This window comes from Populus nigra, chromosome 13 (genome assembly GCF_951802175.1).
Source record: "Populus nigra chromosome 13, ddPopNigr1.1, whole genome shotgun sequence".
Classification (NCBI taxonomy): domain Eukaryota; kingdom Viridiplantae; phylum Streptophyta; class Magnoliopsida; order Malpighiales; family Salicaceae; genus Populus; species Populus nigra.
In genome coordinates this window covers 9,030,148-9,056,793 of record NC_084864.1, presented here as the reverse complement: position 1 = coordinate 9,056,793, position 26,646 = coordinate 9,030,148, and the positions used below count along the sequence as shown (strand labels likewise).

General features: G+C 35.3%; 1 protein-coding gene across 1 annotated transcript; it reads left to right on the top strand.

The window, feature by feature from the left end:
* The first annotated feature begins 710 nt into the window (after positions 1-710).
* LOC133670515 (UDP-glycosyltransferase 92A1-like) lies at positions 711-2,624 on the top strand. The gene has a single exon (XM_062091020.1). It carries the CDS (start codon positions 874-876, stop codon positions 2,407-2,409), a length of 1,536 nt encoding a protein of 511 aa, XP_061947004.1. The 5' UTR covers positions 711-873; the 3' UTR covers positions 2,410-2,624.
* The last annotated feature ends 24,022 nt before the right edge of the window (positions 2,625-26,646 follow it).

The window sequence follows — 26,646 nt, the reverse complement described above, 5'->3', positions numbered from 1 at the left end:
TTTATTATTTTTATTTTAAATTAATTTTTTAATATTTTTATATTATTTTAATATGTTGATGTTAAAAATAATTTTAAAAAATAAAAAATATATTATTTTAATATATTTTTAAATAAAAAAATTAAATAAAATATCTATTACTCAACTTTCAAATATCAAATCTTATTTTTAAAGGGTTTATAGGAAATAATAGGTGATGTGTTTTTGTATATTGTTTGAACAAGGCTTGAGCGTGTTTGAGAGTATAGTTATAGTTGTTTTTTAAAGTGTTTTTTACTTTAAAATATAATAAAATAATTTTTTTATTTTTTAAAAATTATTTTTGATATGATCTAAAAATATTATAAAATTTTAAAAATATTTTTTAAACGTAAAACACAAATATGACCTTAAAAGAAAGGATACAAATCAGGGATCAAATGTGTGCATTGCCGATGCATTGGACTGCATCATCTTTACGACATTGTCCTCAATATGTCGGGGAATTTTGTCGTTTTTCCCACCAATATGAGATCCCACGTGGCACCTAGTTGTCCCAAAATTATTAGAAAAGGTATTTTAGGTTTAGGTTATATTTATATTTTTAATGAAATTAAATTGAGTTGAACTCATTCAATCATTTTTAGATTTTTGAAATTAAAATATAAGTGGACCAAGTGATTGTTCTAGTTCTTGAATCAGTATCTCGATTTAGTTTTTTAAGTTAAGCACCTCTAATGACAACCAATCCATCACTTTAATGCCTAAATAAATTAAAAAACTACTTTCCTTCAACGGTCCTTTGTAAGGAGGCCAGCACTCTTCTCCCATCTCAGTGTAGATCCGGTTCTTGAGCCAAATTCAGTTTGAGCACAAACCTCGACAAAATTATTAATGGCGTCTAAATCTATTGAACAGATAGTGATGCTCCCGTTTATGGCGCAAGGCCATCTCATACCTTTTCTTGCTCTTGCAAGACAAATCCATCAAGCAACTGGTTTCAAAATATCCATTGCAAGCACCCCTCTTAACATCCAGTACCTTTCTTCCACCTTCAACTCCTCGTCCGATGAACCAGAAAATGACCATATCCACCTCCTTGAGCTACCTTTTTGCAGTACTGATTATGGCTTGCCTCCAAACACTGAAAACTCCGAGAACTTGTCTCTGGATTCGATTGGCAAACTTTTCTCTGCATCACTAAGTCTTAGGAAACCATTTCACAGCCTTGTATCTGATATTGCAGCTAAACAAGGTCACCCCCCACTTTGTATAATATCAGATGTTTTCCTTGGATGGGCAACTGAAGTTGCGAGCAGTCTGGGGACTGTGAATGTCACTTTCTCTACAGGTGGTGCTTATGGAACCTTGGCTTACTCTTCTCTTTGGCTCAATCTTCCTCATCGAGGTAGAAGTGATTCTGATGAGTTTCATTTGCCGGGATTTCCTGATAGCTGTCGCTTTCACATCAATCAGTTGCATCATTTCTTAAGAAATGCTGATGGCACTGATTCGTGGTCTAAGTTTTTTCAGCCACAGATCTCACTTTCAATGCAATCTTTTGGGTGGTTGTGCAATACAGCTGAGGAATTTGAGCCTGCAGGATTGGAATGGTTGAGGAACTTTGTCAAACTTCCTGTCTGGGCTATAGGGCCTCTTCTGCCACCAACTGTGCTCAAGAATGATTATTCTTCTTTATCTGTAGCTGCATCAGGTATAAGCACAAGACGTGCTGGTAAAAGACCAGAGATTTCTATTGAGAAATGCATGGAATGGCTTGAATCGCACAGTCCAGCTTCGGTGCTCTATATTTCTTTTGGTTCTCAAAACAGCATAAGTCCCTCCCAGATGATGGAGTTAGCTATTGGCTTGGAAGAGAGTGCGAAACCTTTCATCTGGGTCATCAGGCCTCCTGTTGGTTTTGAACCAAAAAGTGAATTTAGAGCAGAATACTTACCAGAAGGATTTGAAGAAAGAATGGAGAAAAGAAAACAAGGTTTGTTGGTGAGGAACTGGGCGCCCCAATTGGAGATTTTGTCACACAAGTCAACAGGAGCATTCCTAAGCCACTGTGGGTGGAATTCAGTGTTGGAAAGCTTGAGCCAAGCTGTGCCAATTATAGGATGGCCTTTGGCCGCTGAACAGGCCTATAATTCCAAAATGCTGGTAGAGGAGATGGGTGTGAGTGTGGAGCTGACAAGAGGAGTGCAGAGCAGCATAGATTGGAAGGAGGTGAAGAAAGTGATAGAGTTGGTGATGGACAAGAAAGGGAAGGGAGGTGATATGAGGAGCAAGGCAAGGGTGATTAAAGAACAGTTAAGGGCATCAGTGAGAGATGAAGGAGAAGACAAAGGATCTTCTGTTAAAGCTCTGGATGATCTTATCAAGACCCTTCAATCAAAATGGCAGATGATTAATAGTATCAGTTAATCATATGATTGATCCTTTGTAATGAGGATTAATTAAGATGATAAACCTTCTTGGTTGTTGTTATTGCTTGCTTCAGTTTTACTTCGTAAGGATTTCAATTTGTAATCTTGTACTAATTAATTACTCTGTGAGAGGGGAAGTCTAGAATATTAATAATAATTGGATTGTAATAAAAAGATTAAAAATGATATAAATAAATTTAAGGTTAATTACAATCAGCTTCCTATAGTTTGCGCCTTTTTTTTTCTTGTTTCGGAAATTACAATTATAGGTTTATAACCCTTTATATCTTCAAGTTGATATATAAAAAAAATAAACAAAAAGTATTAAATTATTTTCATGATTATATTTGCTTATTTTTTTGCTTTGCTTCTTCTATAAATTATAATTGACGTCATGAAGTTTATAATTTTGCAACTCTTTATATCATGGTTATTAGAGCGGATTCAGGAGTTGAGACGGGTTTCGAGTCACACAAGTTGATCTGAATCAACCTGAAAAAATTTAAAATAATATTTGAAGTTGTAATATTTCATATAAAAAAATTAAAAAAAAAATATATGTGAATATAGGCTATACATATTATAAATAATAAAATTTAAAATATTATTTCAAAAGTTATTTTATCTAACATTGAAAAGATATTATATTAGTATGTTATCATTTTAAGTTGAAGTATTCAAACAAAAAAGTTTTTTATCTCACATTAAAAAAACATAACTTTACTAAAAGGTTTCAAATTCCACATTAAAAAAATATTTTTTTTCTTGTGAACATAAAATATAATACTAAAAGACTTTAAATCTTACATTAAAAAAATAAAATATTCTTCTAGTATTTATAAAATGAACTTTAAAAAAATTTAATAACCAACTTTTATATATATATATATATATATATATATATATATATATATATATATATATAAAGAGGCTCTTACTAGGAGAAAAAACATATTTGAAAGAAAAAGGATCTCAATCAGGTTTTGCCAAGTTACTTGGGTCATAGGTCAACCTTACGGGTCAATCGGGTTTTGTTAGGTTTTTACTTATATTCCAGTTTTTTTAACATTACCCGGATTAATCCAACAACCTGCTCAACTAATCTTGAGTTAACCCAAAAAAACAAATCTTGATTTAATATCTATGTTTTATATCCTTGAACTGACAAATTATTCCAAGATTATAAATTTATGGAATAGACAGCATTTGTCATCCACCGACAACTGGATTCTGCTTCATCTGCCGACACTGCCCCCCAAGTCCTTTCGTTTTTGCATTTTTACAACCACATATGCACAAACATCTCTAGTAAACATATGGAAAAAAAAGAAGAAGCAGAAAATGAAGACTCGTTAAGAAAAAATATTAGGGATTTTGAAGAGAAAGAAATCAAAATTAGAAAGAAAAATTATAATACTGATTTTTTTGATATATTATATACTAGTATTTTAATTTTTTTTGTTTAAGTTAAAAAATTAGATTGATTCATAAATGTAATTTTCAAAATAAATAAAAAATTATCTATTTAAATGAGAAAGCAACCATAGCGGCCAACACGGACTAGCTATTGCAGGCAGCGGCCCACACGGACTAGCTATTGCAGGCAGCAATGCTTTCTTCCACGCGGATGGTGTTTGGTGCTGCGGTTAAAAAGTATTTGATGTTATCCTTGCTCTGATCAAACTGTCAGAATTCATTATCAGACTCTTAAAAATGGTGCCAGTGTCTGAATTCACTAGCTAGACTCTTGAAAATAGCGCCGGCCTCAGCCTCGATGGGTGCAAAATCCCCTCCAAACCTTCACGGTTCCGGCCTCAGCACCAAGATACATTTGAATTTCCATTTTCGTTGGAAGAATGTGTGTGCGTGTGTTGCCTGGCTCTTCCCTCTTCAAGATACATTTGAATTTCCATTTTCCTTCAACTCCGATAAAGAAAACCATTTGCATCAAAGCAAGTTCAGAATAGGATGAAGAAGGCAATTAAAGACTGGAAATATGATGCCATGGCAGACCAGCAAGATTGGGTGGTAGCAGACAAGGTGAGGACCACTACAATCATGCTCTGAAGTCCACGAAATTGCAGGGAGTTATCTTTCATAGAAAGATCTCCATTCTCCCCTCTACCCTCTCAGTGATATAAGATTTGTGGCATCTTCAAACCCACATGTATCACACAATGCCATGGAACATGATTTTCCTTTCACCCATATACCAGCGTATGGTGGTGTTGTGAAAATTATAGCAGTAGAATGAAGCCAAACAGATATAAGGTCATCTTTGACTCCAATTTCCTGAGGCTGAAAATGAATTGCATTTAATCCTTCTTATATATATATATATACAGCCAGGCCTGAAAAGCTGCGCCAATTGTTCTGTTCATTTGCACCAATAAGCATGTCCTAACCAAGTCTCATTCATATAGGCAAACACTAAATGCTGCAGTTTAAATCCTTACCTCTGACAATTTAGAACGTTCAATTTTTAACATGATTGACTGACTGCCTCCTTATCCATTGCAAAGAAATTCAACAACTAACAGGCAATTCCTATCGTTCATTCAAAGGTATCCATACATCTACACATAACATAACATGTAGAGGGAAAGGAGTTAAAGTCTACTCACCAGTCATCACATATTCTGGGGCAGCATAGCCATAGGTTCCCATAACTCTGGTAGACACATGAGTTTTGCCTCCATTAGGAGTGTCGCACCCGATATCGCGGCAGCCCAAAAAATTAATTCTTGAATATGAAAAAAGAACAGATTTCTGGCATCTTGTTCTTAAAAAAAAAAAGTATCTTGTTTGGGGAGTCGCTACCTAGTATTATGGTCACTAGAAACCCTAACTGGTCAACAAAGATTCTATAGTTCGGGATTGGTTACGTAAAAGGAAAGATATTATCACCCCTTAAACGTTCTGCCTAAGACAAACTGCATTGTTTTTTTTTGTCTTAAATTGCTAAATTTTTTATTGGTTTATGTTCTGATGATTTATTCACAATATTCCTGACTCTGACGTCAGTGAATATTCGACTATGGATAATTCCAACTCTAGCGTTGGTAACTATTACGTAGCCATAAAATAAATTTAGATTAATATTTTTTATTCCTGACTCTAACGCTAGTGAATAAACAAATAAACTAAATTCATTTTATTACGCATTCACATATTTTTCTATTTCTTATGTAAATAAAAAAAACAATTAAATCACTGTTTTTATTCCTGACTCTAGCGTCAGTGAATAAATAAATAAATAAATTTATTTATTTTTCATACATGCACACATATTTGTTTCTTGCTAAATCAAATAAAATATAACGAATAAAAATAATATAAACTTAAACCAGTATTTTACTCCCGACTCTGGCGTTGGTGAATAAACTAGTAAATTTATATTATTTTTATTCATGCATATACATATTTTTCTATTTTCTATTTCTCCTATTTTTTATTTTTTTTCTATTTTTTATTATTTTTGGGGCTGGGCCCAGCTTAGCCCACATGGGCTTGGCTAAGCCCAGCCGGCTTGGTCACTGGCCCAAGCCAGTGACTCGGCTGGGCCACAGCATGCATGAACTAGCTTCATGCGTGCATGGCACTATGCCAAGGTAATTAATTACCTTGGCATAGTGCCTAATGCACTGAACTTTCAAAAGAGAAAAAAAACGAAGAAAACAGAGGAAGCCTACCTTGTTGCAGGTTGCTTCGCCGGAGTGTTAGCGTGTCGGGCGACGATCAGTGGTGGTGTCCGTCAATAATAAGCTAGAATTCCTCCTTCGACCTCTGCCTTCCTGCCCTCTGTTTCCTCTGCCCTCGTCTGAAAAATTATCCCCGTGCTCTGTTTTTCAAATTCTCCCAACTCTCTCTCGGTTTGTTTCCGTTTTCGTAGTTTTAGGCCGGTGTTGGTGAGGGGAAGCTCGTTTTCGGTATGGGGCTCTAAAAAACACTTAAAAATTCAGCAAGTGTCTTTGTGTTTCAGGTTTCTTTCTTCTCTCTCTCCCTCTCTCCCTCTAACCAACCTCTGTTTTTTTCGGTGCTCATTCGTTTATATAGGGTCCGACGGGTCGGTAACGGGCGGCATGCTGAGGGTCGACAACTATTAAGGCGCCCATAACTGAAACCAACGGATGATGATTACTGTTGCAACGTTTCCCAACTTTTATTGCAGAAAACGGTCACTGGCTTAAAGAAGAAAAAGATGAACAACATCCCTTTCAAAACGACGCCGTTTGGAGATAAAAGGTGGCCATTTTACATTTTGACCCCTGCAGTTTCAAAAGTCTTGTAATTAAGCCCCTGGTTTAAACTGTAATTGGCTCTGCATTTTGGCACGTCTTGGACTTTAATCTGATGCAATCGTGCCTTCAATTAACCCCAAACTTTGCTATTTCTTCAATTAAGTCCCTAATTTCATTAATTTAATTAAATCCAAAGTCCAATTAAGTCTAAAACGTATCAATTCTCCAATTAAGCCCCTGATTGGATTAATTAAATGAATTCCAAGCTTAATTAAGTCTCAAAACTCACTACCAGAAAATTGATAAATACAAACAGAAATACCGAGGGAATATTTTCATCGGTAAATTTCCGAGGGATTTTACCGACGGAAATATTCCCTCGGTATATACCGACGGAATTACCGTGGGAAAAAAAATTTTAAACAAAGCAAAAAAAAGATGATGTGTTATTTTTACAAACGGAATTACCGATGGAACATTCCGTCGGTAAATTCCCTCGGTAATTCCGTCGGTAAATTGTGAACATTGTTCATCATGTCAATTACAAAGGGAATCACCGACGGAATTTTCCGTTGGTATTTTCCAGAGAGTGTTATTTGGCGGTTTTCTGAAAAAATTCAATTAATTTAAAATTTTCATTTAAGTATTACAGACGGAATCACCGACGGATTGAAAAACCGTCGGTAATTATTGGCGGTTTCTGAAAAAATTTTATGAAATTGAAAATTTAAATTAAATATTACCGATGGAATTACCGACGGAATAATTAAAAAATATTAATATTCAATTATCCGTCGGTAAATCCGTCAGTAACGCGCCCCAATAAAAAGCCCGAATCCCCTTATTTTACAAGAGACAGACTCATTTCTTCTCCTTATTCTTCTTCTTCTTCTTGTTCTTCTACTTCTTCTTCTTCTTCACTATATGTAAAAAACATCAATATATATTTCTTTCTCTTCTTTTCTCTCCTCATCTCCTTCTCTTTTTCTCCATGCTTGGGTATGTCTTCTTCTTCTTTCTTCTTTTATCCTCTTAGTTTTTTTTTAATTAATATGCTTAACAAAAAAAAATTTCTCTCCTTAGCTTCACTTGCAACTACATTAAGGTAAGATTTTTTTTCTTCTTTTTTCATGATTTTTTTCACTATATTTGTTTTTTATTTTATTTTTAATTGTTGTTGTTCTTAATAATTGTATAAATGTTGTTGTGAGATTTTTTTTTCATATGAGATCAATTTTTAGTTGATTTATTTATAGGATTTTTAAATTTTTAGCAATTGCAACTTATTTTTTTCATATGAATTTTTTTAGTTGAATTTATTTTTTTGTTTTATTTATTTGTTGCAAATTTGTTTGAGTTGATTTTCTTATTCTTTTTTCCAAGCATTTTGAGTATATATTATACAGTGTTAATTTATGCTAATTTAATTATTTTATAATTTTATAAAATGAATTTTTTTAAAATATTTTTAAATAATTACCGACGGAATTACCGACGGAATATCCGTCGGTAATTCCGTAGGTAAATCCATTGGTAATAAAAAAAAATTATTACCGAGGGATATACCGACAAAATGAAGCGGATAAATTTAATTTTTTATTACCAACGGATTTACCGACGGAAAAAAAATTACCGACGAAAGGTATGCCGACAGAGCATTTCCGTCGGTGGTTCCGTCGGTAAATTAATTACCGACGAAATATGTGTCTTACGCCGACGGAAAAGGTAAAACTGTTAAATCTTGTAGTGACTTATCAATTCTCCAATTAAAACCTTGATTGGATTAATTAAATTAATTTCAAGCTTAATTAAATCTCAAAACTTATCAATTCACCAATTAAACCCTTGATTGGATTAATTAGATTATTTCCAAAGTTTAATTAAACCTCAAAACTTCCAATCATATTGCCCTTAACCCAAATTTTAATTCATTCTTCATTTATTTTATTTTACTTGTTTTTCATCATTATTATTTTTTTCATCATCATTTTTTTATATCCTTTTCAGTAAATAAAAAAAAATAATAATTAAAATTAAATAGTCAAAAATTGAGTTATGACAAAGAGCATCCTTGGCAAGTCCAAAGTCAGAAAGTTTGGAATTGTAGTCCTAAAACAGTATTGTCTTGTATCAGAATCAGAGAGGGACTGAAAAGAGGAAATGATCAGTGAAGTAATTTCCAATTTATGCATATATTAAGCCACATACCGCGTCTAATAGTATATTAGATGTTTTAAAATCACGATATATTACTGGTCTGTCAGCCTCCTCATGAAGGAAAGCAAGACCTTGCGCAGCTCCAAGAGCAATTTTCATCCTGATAGACCAAGGACCCTTCTGCACATAACATGCATGGTTGTTACCAGAGAAGAGTAAGCATCGATTGCAGATGATATCTCAAACAAAACAAGCATATGTGGAAAGAGATTGTGTTGATTTAGGGACCTATAAAATCATTTTCTGAAGGAGATACATATTGTTTCACGATTAAAGTTAAATCAACTTTTACCAAACAATGCACATTGGTAGGACAGCTTTTATGTCTATTTTGCTTACAACCAGAAACAGCTCCTCCGAGAGGAATTTGTCCCCAACTGGCTTGCATACCACAAACAAATTATGAATGACGGCATGTCTGTTGACAACCTTGGTAGCAACGTATCAGAGTCTTGTGCTGTGTGTGCATTTCCCCCCTCTCAAATTCCATATTATAATTGGATTTTTGTTTTAAATAATGGACCTGTTTATGGGTGGACATCTTTTTCAGTGTTAATTGAACCGATTACACTGTTTATAGGTGGCTGCGATCATCTACTAGCATGAAGATCCTTCAACCATCTAACTTGATGTTATCCTTGCTCTGATCAAACTGTCAGAATTCATTAATCAGACTCTTCTAAATGGTGCCAGCGTCTGAATTCACTAGCTAGACTCTTGAAAATAGCGCCGGCCTCAGCCTCGATGGGTGCAAAATTGTTGGATTTTAACAGAATGAAAAGCAAAGGCTAGCAATTATCAAAAAACGCCGGCCTCAACCTCTTTGAACTTCACTGTTTTATTGATCATGCCAGACTTATAAAAAACAACGAAAGGAAATCTTTAAATGTAAGTAACAAGCAGCACAATCTGCTACTGTTACGTAATAAAAAAATATATATAATGACTAAACAAAAAGGATTATATCAATCCTAACAGAATTTGACAAATTCAAAACAACAAGTGTTTTATTAAAACTAAAACTCATATCAGCTTCCACATCAGCAACTTCTACATCAGCAACTTCTGAGGCATTAATTCAACACTCCTCTTTGGCTCTGAAGCTGCAGACTCCAAGTTTCTGTCTAAAGAATTCATACTTAGCTTGAGGAAGCAGCTTAGTCAGAATATCAACATTTTGATTTTCTATTTTGCAATAGATCAGCTGTATTTCACCTTCTCTTTAAACTTCTCTTAAGAAATAGAGTTTTAGTTTAAAATGTTTCGTTTTGCCATGAAACACAGGATTTTTTCACTACAACATTATACAGTTTCACCGACGGACTAATTCCGTCGGTGATAGCAATGAACTCCGTCGGTTAAATAACTACCGACGACATCACCGACGGAACACGTCCGTCGGTATAACAGTCGTCGGTAACTTCCATTTCCGACGCTAAATCTATCGCAAATAAAAAAAACACACACCGACGGAATACCGATGGTCTTTCAGACGGTTACTCGCGCGCCAAAATTTTTTTTCCCGCAGGAACATTACCGACGGAATAAATCCGTCTGAAATTTCATCGGTATGTACCGACAGAATCATCGACGGACTTGGCGTTGGTAATTATGGCATGGCTGGTAATTGTTTTGCAACTCTCTGTGAAATATCGACGGATATTATCCGTCGGTATATCCGTCTGAATTTAATCACCGATGGATGGTATCCGTCAGTGATGCCGTCGGTAATGATGGCATGGCTGTAATTGTTTGGCAACTCTCTGTGTAATACCGACGGATATTATCCGTCGGTATATCCGTCGGTATGTATTTAAAATAAATAATAAAAAAATAATTTATTAATTGTAAAAAACGTTAATAAACAAATAAAAATGGATTAAACATTAAAAATATAAAAGTAATGTTAAATAATATTCATTACAAATTTAATGTGTTTAAAAAACAAAATTAAACTAGAATAGCGACGGAGCTGGAGGAGGAGGAGGAGGCTGGTTGTTCCCGGGAACATACGGCCAAAAAGAAGCTGCACAAGTATCGTCACCCATCTTTGATCTCATCTCCATGACTATTTGACAGAGCTCATCATAATTTGTCGAGAGTTGTTGATATTGTTGTTTCAACGCAATGAACTCCTCAGACAGGGTGTTCGATACTGATGGAGAGCTTCCAACAATTGAGACACTACGAGCTGAGTGCAAGTTTTCAGCCGTAGTGTTGGAGAGCCTGTAGACCCGATTTTTATCGGGTCCACCAGACGATCCCGCCTCCATCCACAAATCTGGATTGAAATCTGGATGGGTCGACGGATTATCCCCATATCTCTCCCTCAACCGGCTATTATAGGTCTCCTGAAAATTCCGTCGGTAAAAAATCATCAAATGCAATTCAAGATGCAATTCAAGAAATTAATAACTTACAAAATAAAATGAATGAACTAACATACCACGAAGTGCTGAGCACGGTTGTCCACGAACTGTTGCACCCCCTTTTGGCGGTCTTGACTCCGCACATGTGTCTCTACAAACAGCTCCATTGGACTCGGTTCACGTTCAAGAGACACAACCTGTAAGGAAAAAATAGGTTGGAAGTTAAATATATTATAAGGAACGACAAATTATTTAACGATATATTTCATTAAAATTAATCTTACCATCCGCTTTGCATGTGCGCTGAATGAGACGGATCCGCCAGTGTGCGTGGTCACTGAACCATGAATTTACCGGTTCTGGTTGTCGGCGCCGGACTGTGAGCGTCGTGAGAACTGCTTTGAGGTCACGTGCTCAATATATGCTGTCTATATTTCCCCCGAGATGAATGGCGGTTTGAATTCCTGCCAAACCGCCACCTCATTCCATCCTTCAAGACCGTTATCCCTCGCTTGTCTTTTTGATTTTTTTTGGGTGTCATACCAAAAATCACGCAACCTACTTCCATAGTAACAAATTAGAATTTAAAATATAAAATAATAAAACAAAAATAAATATTATTTTCGATGTTACCTAGTTGCCGCGTGATTCTCCCATACCCTCCTCACAACATTGTTGTCCGCCCTATCCCACTCAAATTTGTTCTGTGTATATAAATAATTCATATAAAATAAGAATAGTACAAGATATAAAATTATAAAAATCATTTATTAAAAATAAGCTGAAAATTAAAAATTAACACCGACCTAAAATCGCTTAAACCATGCATCGATATTAGGTTTCCACTCAGGATGTCTGGAAACCTGGCTCCATTGAAACAATGGAATCTCCATCGACGATTTAAACGCCAATGTTATAGTCCTTGCAGCCTCAATGTTTGTGAACCTGATATTAAATAAAAATAGTAATATTAATTAGTTGTTCATAAATTATGTTATAAGTATATAAAAAAAACACTAAAACCTAAACAAACTTACATTGAGAGGTCATCCTTCCATTGTGCCTGGTACTTGCGGGTGAATTGACCCCGCTGTGAAGGCACACCGCTTCTGCGCTATGAAACCGCGCTAGAAGAGGCAACATCACAAGTTGGCGTAGATTCCTCGCCGTGATCAGCACCTAAGAATACGTCCTCCTCGCTGCTAGAAGAACTAGCGGCAACCATCTTCTGACGACGTGTTGTAGATTTCATTCTACGCATCTACACAAATTTATACGAATAATTACATAATTAAATTTGATTATTTTAAAAAAAATTCGACAGAGTCTTCCCTATACTGGGGGGTCCCAAGTTATCGACAAAATCATATTACACTTTTAATTTTATTTCACATCCCGATCCAATCATCCTGGATCTCAACCCAACTCATCATCATCAACACAACATTTTATTCAATAACATCATATAATGATATTCAAGTAAAAGAATCAATTTCAACTATGAACATTCATTGTTAAATTGGTACTTAGAGTTACAAACATTAGATTAAAGTCATACATTCAAATTTGCGGATTAATATTACATTTCAAGTTTTAGAAGACAAGAGTCTTAATTTATAAATAATTACATGGTCATAAGCAAAAGATAACTAAATCAATATCATTCATAACACGATCGACCCTAATGGACCTCAAAATAGAAATTAACGTGTACACATAATTATAAAAATGTAATAACAAGCAATAACAATGACATGGAAACAATAATATCCTAAATTAAGATAAACTAATTAAATGTAATTCTATATATATAAATTAACATTTTTAACATAAATTCAACAATAACAATTATAGCAATACAAACAATAATATCCTAAATTAAGATAAACTAATTAAATGTAATTCTATATATATAAATTAAATTTTTTTAAATAATTCAACAATAACAATTATATATATAAATTAAAGTTTTTAACATAAATTCAAAAATAACAATTATATATATAAATTAACATTTTTAACATAAATTCAACAATAACAATTATATATATAAATTAACATTTTTAACATAAATTCAACAATAACAATTATATATATAAATTAAAATTTTTAACATAAATTCAAGAATAAAAATTATAGCAATACAAATAATAATATCCTAAATTAATAAATAAAATTAAAAAACTAAAAAACACTACACAAAACAACATAAACACAAAACATGCAATACACAAAACTAAAAAACACTATATCAATTCAAAATAAATTTGGGAATAAAAAATGCTTACCTTAATAGTGTGTTGAATTTAAGATTTTATCTACAAACAATACACAAAACAAAGAACACCAAAAAAAATAATCATAATTAAAATAAAAAAATACAAAGATAAAGAAAAAAGACTACATACCTTGGTAAAATCACAACCACCAAAACAATAAAATCTCTTCAATTTGCCAAATAGAAACGAAGAGGAGAAGAGAAATGAAGAAGAAGAGAAACGGAGCCGAGAGAAAAAAATGAACCAAATGGGGGAAAGGGGGGATTTATATTGCAATTTTTCGGACGAAATTACCGACGGACATTAATTGTTGTCGGTGGCATTAAATTCCGTCGAAAATTAATTGAAATGTGCACCAAAAAAGTTCAAAAATCCCGCCGAACTTTTCGATTCGTCGGTATTCGTGCAGACGGACACGTGTCAGACATGCGTTAGCTATCAGTGATTCTGTCGGTATTGGGCGTACGAAAATCCATCGGTATTCGTGCAGATGGACATGTGTCAAACATGCGTGTGCTTCGGTATGTGCGTTAATCCGTCGGTATTGGGCGTCGGCAAATCCGTCGGTGAATGTGGCACAATCTCGTAAATTTTTTGCAACTCTCTGTGAAATACCGACGGGTTATATTCCGTCGGAAACGCCGTCGGTGAATGTGGCACAATCACGTAAATTTTTTGCAACTCTCTGTGAAATACCGATGGGTTATATTCCGTCGGAAACGCCATCAGTGAATGTGGCACAATCGCGTAAATTTTTTGCAACTCTCTGTGAAATACCAACGGGTTATATTCCGTCGGAAAAGCTGTCGGTGAAACCGTAAATTTGTCTTATTTTTTGTATGTAACCGTGTCAAAAAATCTTGAATTGCAATCTTACATCACACACAACACAATAACAAGGGCTGACTATTAAAGAAGAATAAATATTTCATGTTTCAAATTATTACAGTATAAAATAAGGTTTTATAACATGTTTAGTTAGTCGGAATTTTCATCTTCGTCCTCTATTGAATTGTTATCATTAGCTTCATCGCACTCTTCAATTTCGTTATCATCTTCTTCAACAACATTCTTTTTTCCACTAGTAGAGCTTAGAACAACATTCAACTCCTCTGCGTCAACATTAACAAGACTATCATTGAAAACATGAAAATTTGAATTTTCTTCTAAGTCAATCGACGGAGCAACTCGGTATGGTTCAACCAACTCACTAGCTTGAAAGACTTCATCTATCACACATGTGTCTTCGTTTTCATCCTGAACAACCTCGACACGACCCTTGGGTTTTGTTTTTAAAACGGATAACCAATCAACTCTTGATCGGTCCTTTCTAAAGGAAGGGGTGTGTGTGTAATAAACTTATTGGCATTGCTTTGCGAAAACAAAGATGTCCTTTACGTTGCGGTGTCTAGCTTTTGAGTTGATTTCAACAAGACCATAGTGAGGATCTACTCTAATTCCTCTGTCAGTTGTGTCATACCAATAGCATTTGAATAAAAACACTCTATTTTGCTCGCTATGATATTTTAGTTCGATGACCTCTTCCAATCTACCGTAGTAGTCAACTTCAAACTCACTAGAAGTCGATCCCTTAATACAAACACTGTTGTTGTATGTCTTTCTTCCATGCCTGTATTCTTCAGTATAAAAGACATATCCATTGACAATATATCCATTATAGCACTTGACTTTTCTTTCAGGGCCCAGACATAGTAAAGACAGTGAAATAGCAGCGCTACCTCCCATTTGATAAACCTAGCTTGTAAATTAAATACAACAATAATCACTAAACGGATATTATGTAACATTGACTACAATTAATTACATTGCAAGAGATAATGAGTTTGTGATAGGACTTACATGTGTTCTAAACCATGTGGCAAATTGTTCATCTTGTAATTGAAAGATCTGGGATTCGGTCAGCTGTGAGTTATTGGACAGTAAGTGTCATCGATGTTGCCTGCAAGGTTGTTCTAAATTATATGAGTGTATGAGTGTATGGTATCACAAAACATAAAATAGTACACTCTTGACAAAGTTTAAGTCGAACATCTACTTACTTAATAAAAGGTCTTAGCTTATCACAGTTAAATAGGACATAATTGTGTATTTGTCTGAACTCTATTTCAGACAAATATCTTCCCCTCACGACATTTTTAGGTGTGGGTCGTCCAGGATTGGAGAATATTGACAAGTTCCCACTTGAATGCACTTCACCACCATCATCATGCTGTGGAACACGGTTTATCCTCGTTCTCAAATGAGGTTCGAAATAGTATGAGATAAATGTTAAGATCTCCTCAACAATATACGCCTCACATATTGACGCCTCAACATGCGCCTTGTTCTTAACCTTTTTTTTAAGATTGAACAAGTACCTGCATATATATATATATATATATATATATATATATATTAATAAAAAATTATCAATTAAAAACATTAAAATAAAAACATTTAATTATAAATGTCATAGCAACTGTAATATCTAACCTTTCGAATGGATACATCCATCTGTACTGGACCGGTCCTCCAACTTTTACCTCAAACGGTAAATGTACGGGTAGATGCTCCATTGAGTCAAAAAATGGAGGGAATATCATCTCAAGTTTACATATTGTCTCGACGATATTCTTTTCAAGCCTTTCAATGTGATCAACATTCAACTTGCTAGAGCATATGTCTCTGAAGAAATGACTAATCTTCGTTAGTGCATCCCATATCCCCTTTGGCAACAAATCACGAAAAGCTAATGGGATGAGTGTTTGCATAAACACATGGCAGTCATGACTCTTCATTCCATATAATCTGCATTCCTCCGTATTAACCAGCCTTGATATGTTCGAGGCATGTCCATCGGGGAAACCCAGACTCTTAAGCCATTTGTAGACTAGTAGTTGTGCGTTTTTCTCTAGCACGAAGCTTGCTCTTGGTTTTGCGACCCGTGACCCATAACAAACCAACTCCATATTTTTACGGTTACAGAACAGCGCTACATCCAATCTAGCTTGATGTTGTCCTTTATCTTCCCCTTCACATCCATGACGGTGTTGAAAATGTTCTCAAACACGTTCTTTTCAATGTGCATGACGTCAAGGTTATGACGAAGAAGATTGGTCTTCCAATAAGGAAGCTCTCAAAAGATACTTCGCTTCACCCAATTATGGGTCAAACCAAAACCAGGAAACTTCTGCTTACCTGATTGGAGACCAAACTTAATTTCACCATACTCTGACACAACATCAAACAATTCTTCACCGGAAAGACGCGGGGGTACAACATCATTTTCAACTCTGCCAACAAAGAAATCCTTTCTGTTCTTTCTGTACCTGTGGTTATGTGGTAAGAAACGACGGTGACAGTCAAAAAAAGAAGCTTTACCCCCGTTTGTTAGCGTGAATGCCTTGTTGTTCTCCATACAGTATGGACATGCTAGCTTTCCATGCGTGCTCTAACCAGAAACCATTCCATAAGCTGGGAAATCATTTATAGTCCACATCAAAGCCGCTCTTATAACAAAATTTTGTTTTCTCGAGATGTCATAAGTCAAAGCTCTAGAGGACCACAATTGCGTCAACTCATCAATCAACGGAAGAAGACAAACATCTATATTCCGCCCCGGACTGCTTGGACCTGGTATGACCATAGATAAAAATATGAACTCCGGCCTCATACACATCCCCGGTGGCAAGTTATAAACCGTCAATATGACCGGCCAATAAGAATAAGGAGCAGCAAATGACCCGGATGGGTTGAATCCGTCTGTACACAACCCAAGACACTTGTTCCTTGATTCAGCTGAAAAGTGAGGATGCATACTGTTAAAGTGTTTCCAGGCTTCACCATCAGAAGGATGAACCATCACTCCATCAACCGCATGGTGTGATTGGTGCCATGTCATATGCTCAGCAGTCCTTGGTGACATGAATAACCTCTGCAGTCTAGGTGTGATTGGGAAGTATCTAAGTTTTTTATATGCCACGAGAGTCTTCCCTGTACCAGTTCTGGGTTTGTAACGAGAATGCCTGCATGTCATGCACTCGGTCATCTCAGCATTTTCAAGGTAGTATAACATGCAGAAGTTAGGGCATATATCAATTTTCTGGTATCCTAAACCGAGGGGTTTCATCATGGACTTGGCAGCATAGAAGTTCTCTTTCAGCCTGTTCCCTTTAGGTAAAATGCTTATCGCCCATTCAATAATTTTGTCATAACCGGCCTCACTCAACCCGTGATCTGACTTGATGGTGAACACCTGTGCTACGACTGATAATTTACTGTGGTTCGTGCAGCTATCCCATAATGGTTCGTCAGAATCTCTCAACATATTAAAAAACATTGCTACATCTGCATTAGGTTCTTCTTCTACGATTGGACATTCCCTGACATTACCTTCACTCATTCTCATTGCATCCATAACCATATTCCTGTAAGGATTACTGTTCTCATTTCCAACTTCATGCATGTTGCTAGCACTAGAAGTTGACCCAACCACCTGTTCTTCTATGCTCTCATCAGGAACAAATAGTTCTCCGTGAGCATACCAACACAGGTAATCTTCCATGAACCCTTTGGTTAGACGATGCATTGTTACAACATCTTGATGCAGAAACTTTAAATTTTTACACTTCCTGCATAGACACCTAATACCGCCATCAGTAAAATTCCTCGGAATAGATGTTGCAAAATTAATAAAACCCTGGACACCGTTACAATAATCCATCCTCCACAATCCTTGGGGTGAGTCCCGACACATCCATGAACGATCATCCATGACTTCTATTGAACCTCTATAAAACATAACAAAAATATTGGTTTTCCCCGACATTATCCAACAAACTAAAACAACACTTATGTTAAATATTCATTATCAACTATCAACGTTTATACATACAAATTTATACATATATAAATTTACAGAAATCACAACTTCGAAATAGAATTGATAACAATTAAACAAGACTCGTTAAACAAGCTATTAATTATTTATTTCATCGCAACGACACATTTAATTCGGTGTAATTCAAACAAAATATCAACAATTTACAAACAAATATAATTTGATAAAATCTAAAACAAACTATAACAACTACAAAATTATACATTCATACTACAAGTTTCTTTGACAAATAACAATTAAACAAGCTCAAACGTTAACAAAATACATATACTAAAACAATAAAATTCACAATTAAATATTAAAACTAAAAAGGATAGATTTACTTACAAAAAAATGATAAAATCTACAAGAAATGGATATTGTGACCACGTACAAGATATAAAAGACTTAAGTGTTTGTGTTGAGAATAGTGGAGAGTTGGGATGGGTGTTTGGTTGCAGTTTGGGAGGGGAGCTGCAGTTTGGGAGGGGAGAGGTGGGATGGGAAAGAAGAAGAAGGAGAAACAGAGGCAGAGAGTGTCGGTAGATTGGGGATATATAATGGTTTTTCAGACGGAATTAATCCGTCGGTGATTCCGTTGATGATGCCGTCGGTGAAAGTGCCATGTCACTGTACGGATATCTCAGTTTGAATCCCTCGGTATTTCCGTCGGTAAAATCGCCTGACGTCACCACGCCATTGCATATTTCCAGACAAACTGTATACCCCGTCGGCGAAACCGTTGGTATATACCGATGGTGTCGTCGACGGGTTTATTTCATCTGTATATACCGATAGATTTTGAGACGGAATTATTTCCGTCGGTATATATTACCCACGGAAAAATTCTGTCGGTAATTCCGTTGGTTTTCTTCGGTTTTCTGGTAGTGTTTGCAATTGAAATTGCAGCTTGATTAACTACAAGTATCTGTGTGCTTTCCTTTTTCTCCATCTGCAGATCAGCCATAAATTTTCTAATCTAAATAGCCTGATTCACGACAGCAGTAGTAGCAACATACTCTGCTTCTACTGTGGATTGAGCAATGACTTCTTGCTTCTTTGAACTCCACGAAAAAATAGCAGAACCAAAGCTAAAACAATAACTTGAAGTGCTTCTCATGTCTCCAACACAGTTGGCCCAATCAATGTTAGAATAACCATGGAGTATGGAGTTTTTAACTTGACAAAACTTCAATCCATACTCAATTGTTCCCTTAATGTATTTGACAATTCTTTTTACTGCTTGAAAATGAATTTCACTTGCACAATGCATATACCTTGAAAGTATACTTGTAGCATTCATAATGTCGAGTCTTGTTGCAGTAAGATACATCAAGCATCCTATTAAGGTTCTATAGAGTGTTTCATCAATCTTTGCAGCTCCATCTTCTCTGTAAAATTTCTCCTTTTGATTCATTGGTGTTGTTTTTTATCTGCACTCTTCCATGTTGAACTTTTTTTAAATCTCTTTGGCATATTTTTGTTGGCATATGAAGATTTCATTCTGCTTTTGTTGAACTTTCATGTTGAGAAAGAATGTCATCTTTCCCAAGTCAGTCATTTTAAAAAAATTCTTCATTTCTTTTTTGAACACATATCTACTCCATGTTACTTCCTGTCACAGGTAAGTCATCCACATAAAGAGAAACCACAAGCAATTCATCATTGATTTTCCAGAGATAGAGTGTATGACACGACCAAAAGATTGATGTCTTTTCCCAAGTGCAGGAGTGTCGAAGTAATAAAAACCCAGCAAGACCGGGGTCGAACCACAGGGAGGTTAATTGTATAAATTATAAACAACAATAATACAACAACAACAACAACAACAACAACAACAATAATAATAATAAGTTAAAGAGAGCTTTGAGATGTGATACTGATGTAAGGATTAAACAAGGATAAAAATAATTGCCAAGGTTAGAGGATCCACTAATGGTATTTCAAACAAGTATAGTATAAACTCTTTTTATTACTTAACTGGAAACCACACACAAAGGAGGTTCCAATCGGATTATAAATTGTTAACATGATTACATTAGTTATCTTATTCGAATAACGCTAATACTTTTAAATGTTGTTAGGCATTCATGATTATAACTTATGTTAACAACAAATCAAGTTCCTTTCATAGCTCAGGTGTCGGTTATACCATACAGTATGGGCTATGAAAGAGCCAAGTATTTGTTGTACCAAGTGTTATACAACATAAATCTAGATTAACCATTTAACAAGCAAAGTATTAAAAGTAAACAAGATAACAAATATAAAGCATGTTAGTATCCAACATTAAAGTCCATGTTAAGTTTATATTATACTTATTCTTACACCATTAGTGTACCCTTTTCAACTTGACATCGTTAACTTAACTAAACATAATGAAGAAAGAAACATAAATAAACAAGGAAAGGAAATGAAAAGCATAAGCAAGAGATTAATATAAGCAAAACTTAAGCATTACAAAATATAAAGAGAGAGCAAGAGCATGATCTTGATCTGAAAACCAAGATGCCTAAATACATGGTAAATGCCTCCTTTTATAGGCCAAAATTCAAAACTATTGATTTGTTGACTAACTGATGAGTGGGTGGCCACATCTTGACTTGGTGACAATTCTTATCTTCTTGTCTGCCCAAAACGTCATTGATGACGCCATAATTTGAACAAACTTAAACATGAAAGTTCTAGGAAATTGTCTCATCTTTCCAGGGTAAAAATTTGAGATCATTTGGAGTTCTAGAACTTGAGATATGGGCTGAACACTGAACAGTATTTGGGCTGCAGGACAGATTCAGACTTCTTTTTTGTTGCTACAATTTGGACTTGAAAACAGCCTTTTTAAATCTTGGGCTCCACATGAAAGTTGTAGGCATATGTCTTATCTTTCCATCCATATAAAATGGACCTAAATCCAAGATCTGCAGCTCCAGATATGACCCAATTACCGAACGGTGTTCCAGTTTGGACTGCACCAGCATCTCTTTTCTAAGTTTGGCCATCTCTTTGTCCTTTCAATTTCAGTACTTCAACTCATCAATCAATTCTTTCATTTATTTGATAGGCCTGCATTTAAGATGAACATTTACCATAAATTAAAGGTATCTTATATAATTAGATATGTTATTATAAAACATGTTTTAGTTAAGGAGTTATTGATACTTCAAGTGCAAAAATGATGATATAAAACCTTGATAAAAATGCACTTTTAAGTACTAATCAGTGTACATTCACTTAGACTTTTTGTAAAGCCTAAGTCTAACAAATGTGCATCAATCCTGTTGTACAAAGCCCTTGGTGCTTGCTTTAAACCATAGAGAGCCTTTTTCAGTAGATATACTTTCTCCTTTTCTCCTTGAATGACAAAACCTTCAAGCTACTCCATAAATATTTCCTCCTCCAAATATCCATTTAAGGAAGCAGATTTGACATCCATTTGATGTATAGTCCAGCCATTTTGAGCAGCAAGAGTAAGCAACATTCTTTTAGTATCAAGCCTAGCAACCAGAGCAAAGGTTTCAGAGAAATCCACCCTAAACATCTAAGCATATCCTTCGACAACAAGCCTTGCTTTGTGTTTGTTTATAGAACCGTCAGCATTGAACTTGGTTCTATAAACTCATTTGACTCCTATGGCTTTTTTATGTGCAGGTCTGTTCACTAGCATCCAAGTCTGATTTTCCTCAATCATTATAAGCTCCTCCTTCATTGCAGCCATCCAATGTTGATCTGCGGTAGCTTCTTCATATCCTGCAGGTTCAATTATTGTTCTATGTCAAGGAATTTTTGTCATCTTTCCCACCAATATGAGATCCCACGTGGCACCACTACCAGAAACTCGCTTAATACCAACGGATTTGCTGACGGAATAATTCTGTCGGCAATTTCAGGTTGTCATTACCGACAACATTCAATCCGTCGGTAATGTCATCGTCACATACCGATGGAAAACATTCGTCGGTAAATACCGACGAACTTACCAACGGTATGTTGAGAATTAAAAAAAAAAGGTGGTTCGGTGACGTGGAGGTTATTGCGGGTATTTTTTACCGACGAAATCACCGAGGGATTTAAAACGTTAGCTCCGTACGATGACGAGACCGGTTCATCGATGAAAATGCTGACGGAATCACCGAGGGATTCAAAACGGCAGCTCCGTACGGTGACATGTCCTATTTACCATCAGAATAACCGGCGGAATCAAAGATAAAATATTCCGTCGATGAATCTGTCGGCAAAAGTTAATACATCCACTCTCACTCGACCCTATTCTCCCATATTTCTCCTTCTTCTTCCTCATCTAAACTCTCCCCAACTGCAAATAACCAGCCCCCTCACAAAAAAAATCTCCCTCTTCTCAGCACAACAAGTCATATATCTTGAAGTCTTCTTGTCACAACATCCATGTTCTGATTTACCTACGCATTTTTATTAGTTTTTGTAAGTAATTCTATCTTTTAAAATTTTAATATTTAAATATCATGGTTTTTATTGTTTTTTTAGTATTTGTATTTTGTTAGTAGATGTACATGTATTATTGTTATTTCTCAACAAATTTGTAGTATATGAATGTATAGTTTTATACTTGTTATGGTTTGTTTGATAGTTTGTAAGATTGTATTTCTTTGTAAATTGTTTAAACTTTATTGAATTACCGAATTACATGTGTTGTTTTGAAATAATTAATAGCTTGTTTAATGGGTCCGTTTTAATTTTGATCATCAATGGTATTACGGAGTTGTAATTTTCATAAATTGATATATATGTATTAATTTGTATGAACGTTGATAATTGATAATGAATATTTAATATTTATGAGAAGTTGTAATTGGTTTGTTGGATAATCTCGAGGTAAACCAATTTTTTTGCAAATTTATTTACCTAACATAGTTAATTAATACATGTTGTCATCATAATTTTATAGAGATTCAATAGAAGTCATGGATGATCGTTCATGGGTGTATTGAGATTCACCCCAAGTATTGCGGTGGATGGATTATTGTAACGGGGTTCAGGGTTTTATTAATTTCGCAACATCTATTCCCAGAAATTTTACTTGAGGCGGTATTAGGCGTCCATGCAGGAAGTGTCAAAATAAAAACTATTCGCATCCAGATGTTGTAACGATGCATCTTCTACATAAAGGGTTTATGGAGAATTACGAGTGTTGGTATGTACACGGAGAAGTATTTGTTAGTAAGAGGAGAATGGAAGAAAGGGTGGTTGGGTCAACTTCTAGTGCTAGCAACATGCATGAAACATCAAATGACAACACTAATCCTTACAAGAATATGATTATGGATGCAATGAGAATGAATTAAGGTAATGTCAGTCAATGTCCAATTGTAGAAGAAGAACCTAATGCAGATGCAGCTAGGTTTTTTGATCTGTTGAAAGATTCTGACGAACCATTATGGGATGGCTGCACGAACCACAGTAAATTATCGGCCGTAGCACAAGTATTGACCATCAAGTCAGATCACAGGTTGAGTGAGGTCGGGTATAACAAGATTATTGAATGGGCAAGAAGCATTTTACCTGAATGGAACAAGCTGAAAAAGAACTTCTATGTTGTAAAGTCCATGATGAAACCTCTTAGTTTAGGATACAAGAAAATTGACATGTGCCCTTCTGCATGTTATACTACCTTGAAAATGCTGAGATGACTGAGTGCATGATATACGGGCATTCCCGTTACAAACCTAGAACTGGTAGGGAAAAGACTCTAGTGGCATATAAAAAACTTAGATACTTCCCAATCAGATCTAGATTGTAGAGATTATTAATGACACTAAGGACTGCTGAGCACATGACATGACACCAATCACATGATGTGGTTGATGGAGTGATGATGCATCCTTCTGACGGCGAAGCGGGGAAACACTTTAATAGTGTGCTTCCTCACTTTTCAGCTGAATCAAGAAACGTGCATCTTAGGTTGTGTACAGACAGATTCAACCCATTCGGGTCATTTGCTGCTCCTTATTCTTGTTGGCCGGTCATACTGACAGTTTATAACTTGCCACCGGGGATGTGTATGAGGCCGGAGTTCATGTTTTTATCTATGGTCATACCAGGTCCGAGCAATCCGGAGCGGAATATAGATGTTTGTCTTCGTCCGTTGATTGATGAGTTGATGCAATTATGGTCCTCTAGAGCTTTGACTTATAACATCTCGAGGAAATAGAATTTTGTTATGAAAGCAGCTTTGATGTGGACTATCAATGATTTTCTAGCTTATGGAATGCTTTCTGGTTGGAGCACGTATGGGAAACTAGCATGTCCATACTGCATGGAAAACAACAAGGCATTCACGCTAAGAAACGGAGGTAAAACTTCTTTTTTTTACTATCATCGTCGTTTCTTGCCACATAATCATAGGTACAGAAAGAACAGAAAAGATTTCTTTGTTGGCAGATTTGAAAAGGATGTTGCACCCCTACGTCTTTCTAGTGAAGAATTGCATGATGTTGTAAAATTATATGATGACATTATCCAATCAGGTAAGCAGAAGTTTCCTGGTTTTGGTTTGACCCATAATTGGGAAATGTGAAATATCTTTCGGGAGCTTCCTTATTGGAAGACCAATTTTCTTCGCCATAACCTTGACGTCATGCACATTGAAAAGAACGTGTTTGAGAACATTTTCAACACCGTCATGGATATGAAGGGGAAGACAAAGGACAACATCAAGACTAGATTGGATGTACCGTTGTTTTGTAACCGAAAAAATATAGAGTTGGTTTGTGATGGGTCACGAGTCGTAAAACCAAGAGCAAACTTCGTGTTAGAGAAAAATGAACAATTACTAGTTTACAAATGGCTTAATAGTCTGTGTTTTCTTGATGGACATGCCTTGAATATATCCAGGCTGGTTAATATGGAGGAATGCAGATTGTATGGAATGAAGAGTCATGACTGCCACGTGTTTATGCAAACACTCATCCTATTAGCTTTTCGTGATTTGTTGCCAAAGGGGATATGGGATACACTCACGGAGATCAGTCATTTCTTTAGAGATTTATGCTCCAACAAGTTGAACGTTGATCACATTGAGAGGCTTGAAACGAATATCGTCAAAACACTATGCAAACTTGAGATTATATTCCCTCCATTATTTTTTGACTCAATGGAGCATCTCCCCATACATCTACCATTCGAGGCAAAAGTTGGAGGACCGGTCCAGTATAGATGGATATACCCATTTGAACGGTTAAATATGACAGTTGCAATGTAATTCATATATAAAAGTATTTTTTTTTTGTTTTTTTTCATTGAAAATACTTGATTAATTCAATGCAGGTACTTGTTCAATCTCAAGAAAAAGGTTAAGAACAAGGCGCATGTTGAGGCTTCGATATATGAGGCCTATATTATTAAGGAGATGTCAACATTTATCTCTTACTATTTCGAACCTCATCTGAGAACGAGAATCAATCGTGTTTCACAACATGATGATGGCAGTGAAGTGTCTTCCAGCTAGAACTTATCAATATTCTCCAATCCTGGATGACCCACACCAAAAAATGTCGTAAGAGGAAGATATTTGTCCGAAATGGAGTTCAAACAAGCACACAATTATATTCTATTTAACTGTGATGAGCTGAGACCTTTTATTTAGTGAGTGTATATATGTGTAATACTAATTAAACTTTATCAATAATATACTGTTAATTAGATATTGTAATATAATACATTCATTACCACTTGCAGGGAACATCGACAATATTTGTTGTCCAATAACTCACAACTAACCGAATCCCAGATATTTCAATTACAAGATGAACAATTTGCCACACGATTCAGAACACATGTAAGTACTATCACAAACTCATTCTCACTTGCAAAATCTCATTCTCACTTGCAAAATTATTGTATGCATGTCATTACGTGATTCTCGTTTACTATTCATTGATGTACATTATATACAAGGTTTATCAAATGGGAAGGGGTGTTGTTAAGTCATTGTCTTCACTAAGCCTAGGCCCTGAAAGAAAAGTTAAGTGTTATAACGGGTATTTTATCAATGGATATGTTTTCCATACTAAAGAATACAGGCATGGTAGAAAGACATATAACAACGGTATTTGTGTTAAGGGATCGACTAGTAGTGAGTTAGAAGTTGACTACTATGGTAGATTAGAAGAGCTCGTCGAACTGCAATATCATAGTGAGCAGAATAGAGTGTTTTTATTCAAATGCTATTGGTATAACACGACTGACAGAGGAATCAGAGTTGATCCGCACTATGGT

Coding starts and splice junctions, on each gene's coding strand:
- LOC133670515 (XM_062091020.1), top strand. CDS start 874: ATGGCGTCTAAATCTATTGAACAGATAGTGATGCTCCCGTTTATGGCG.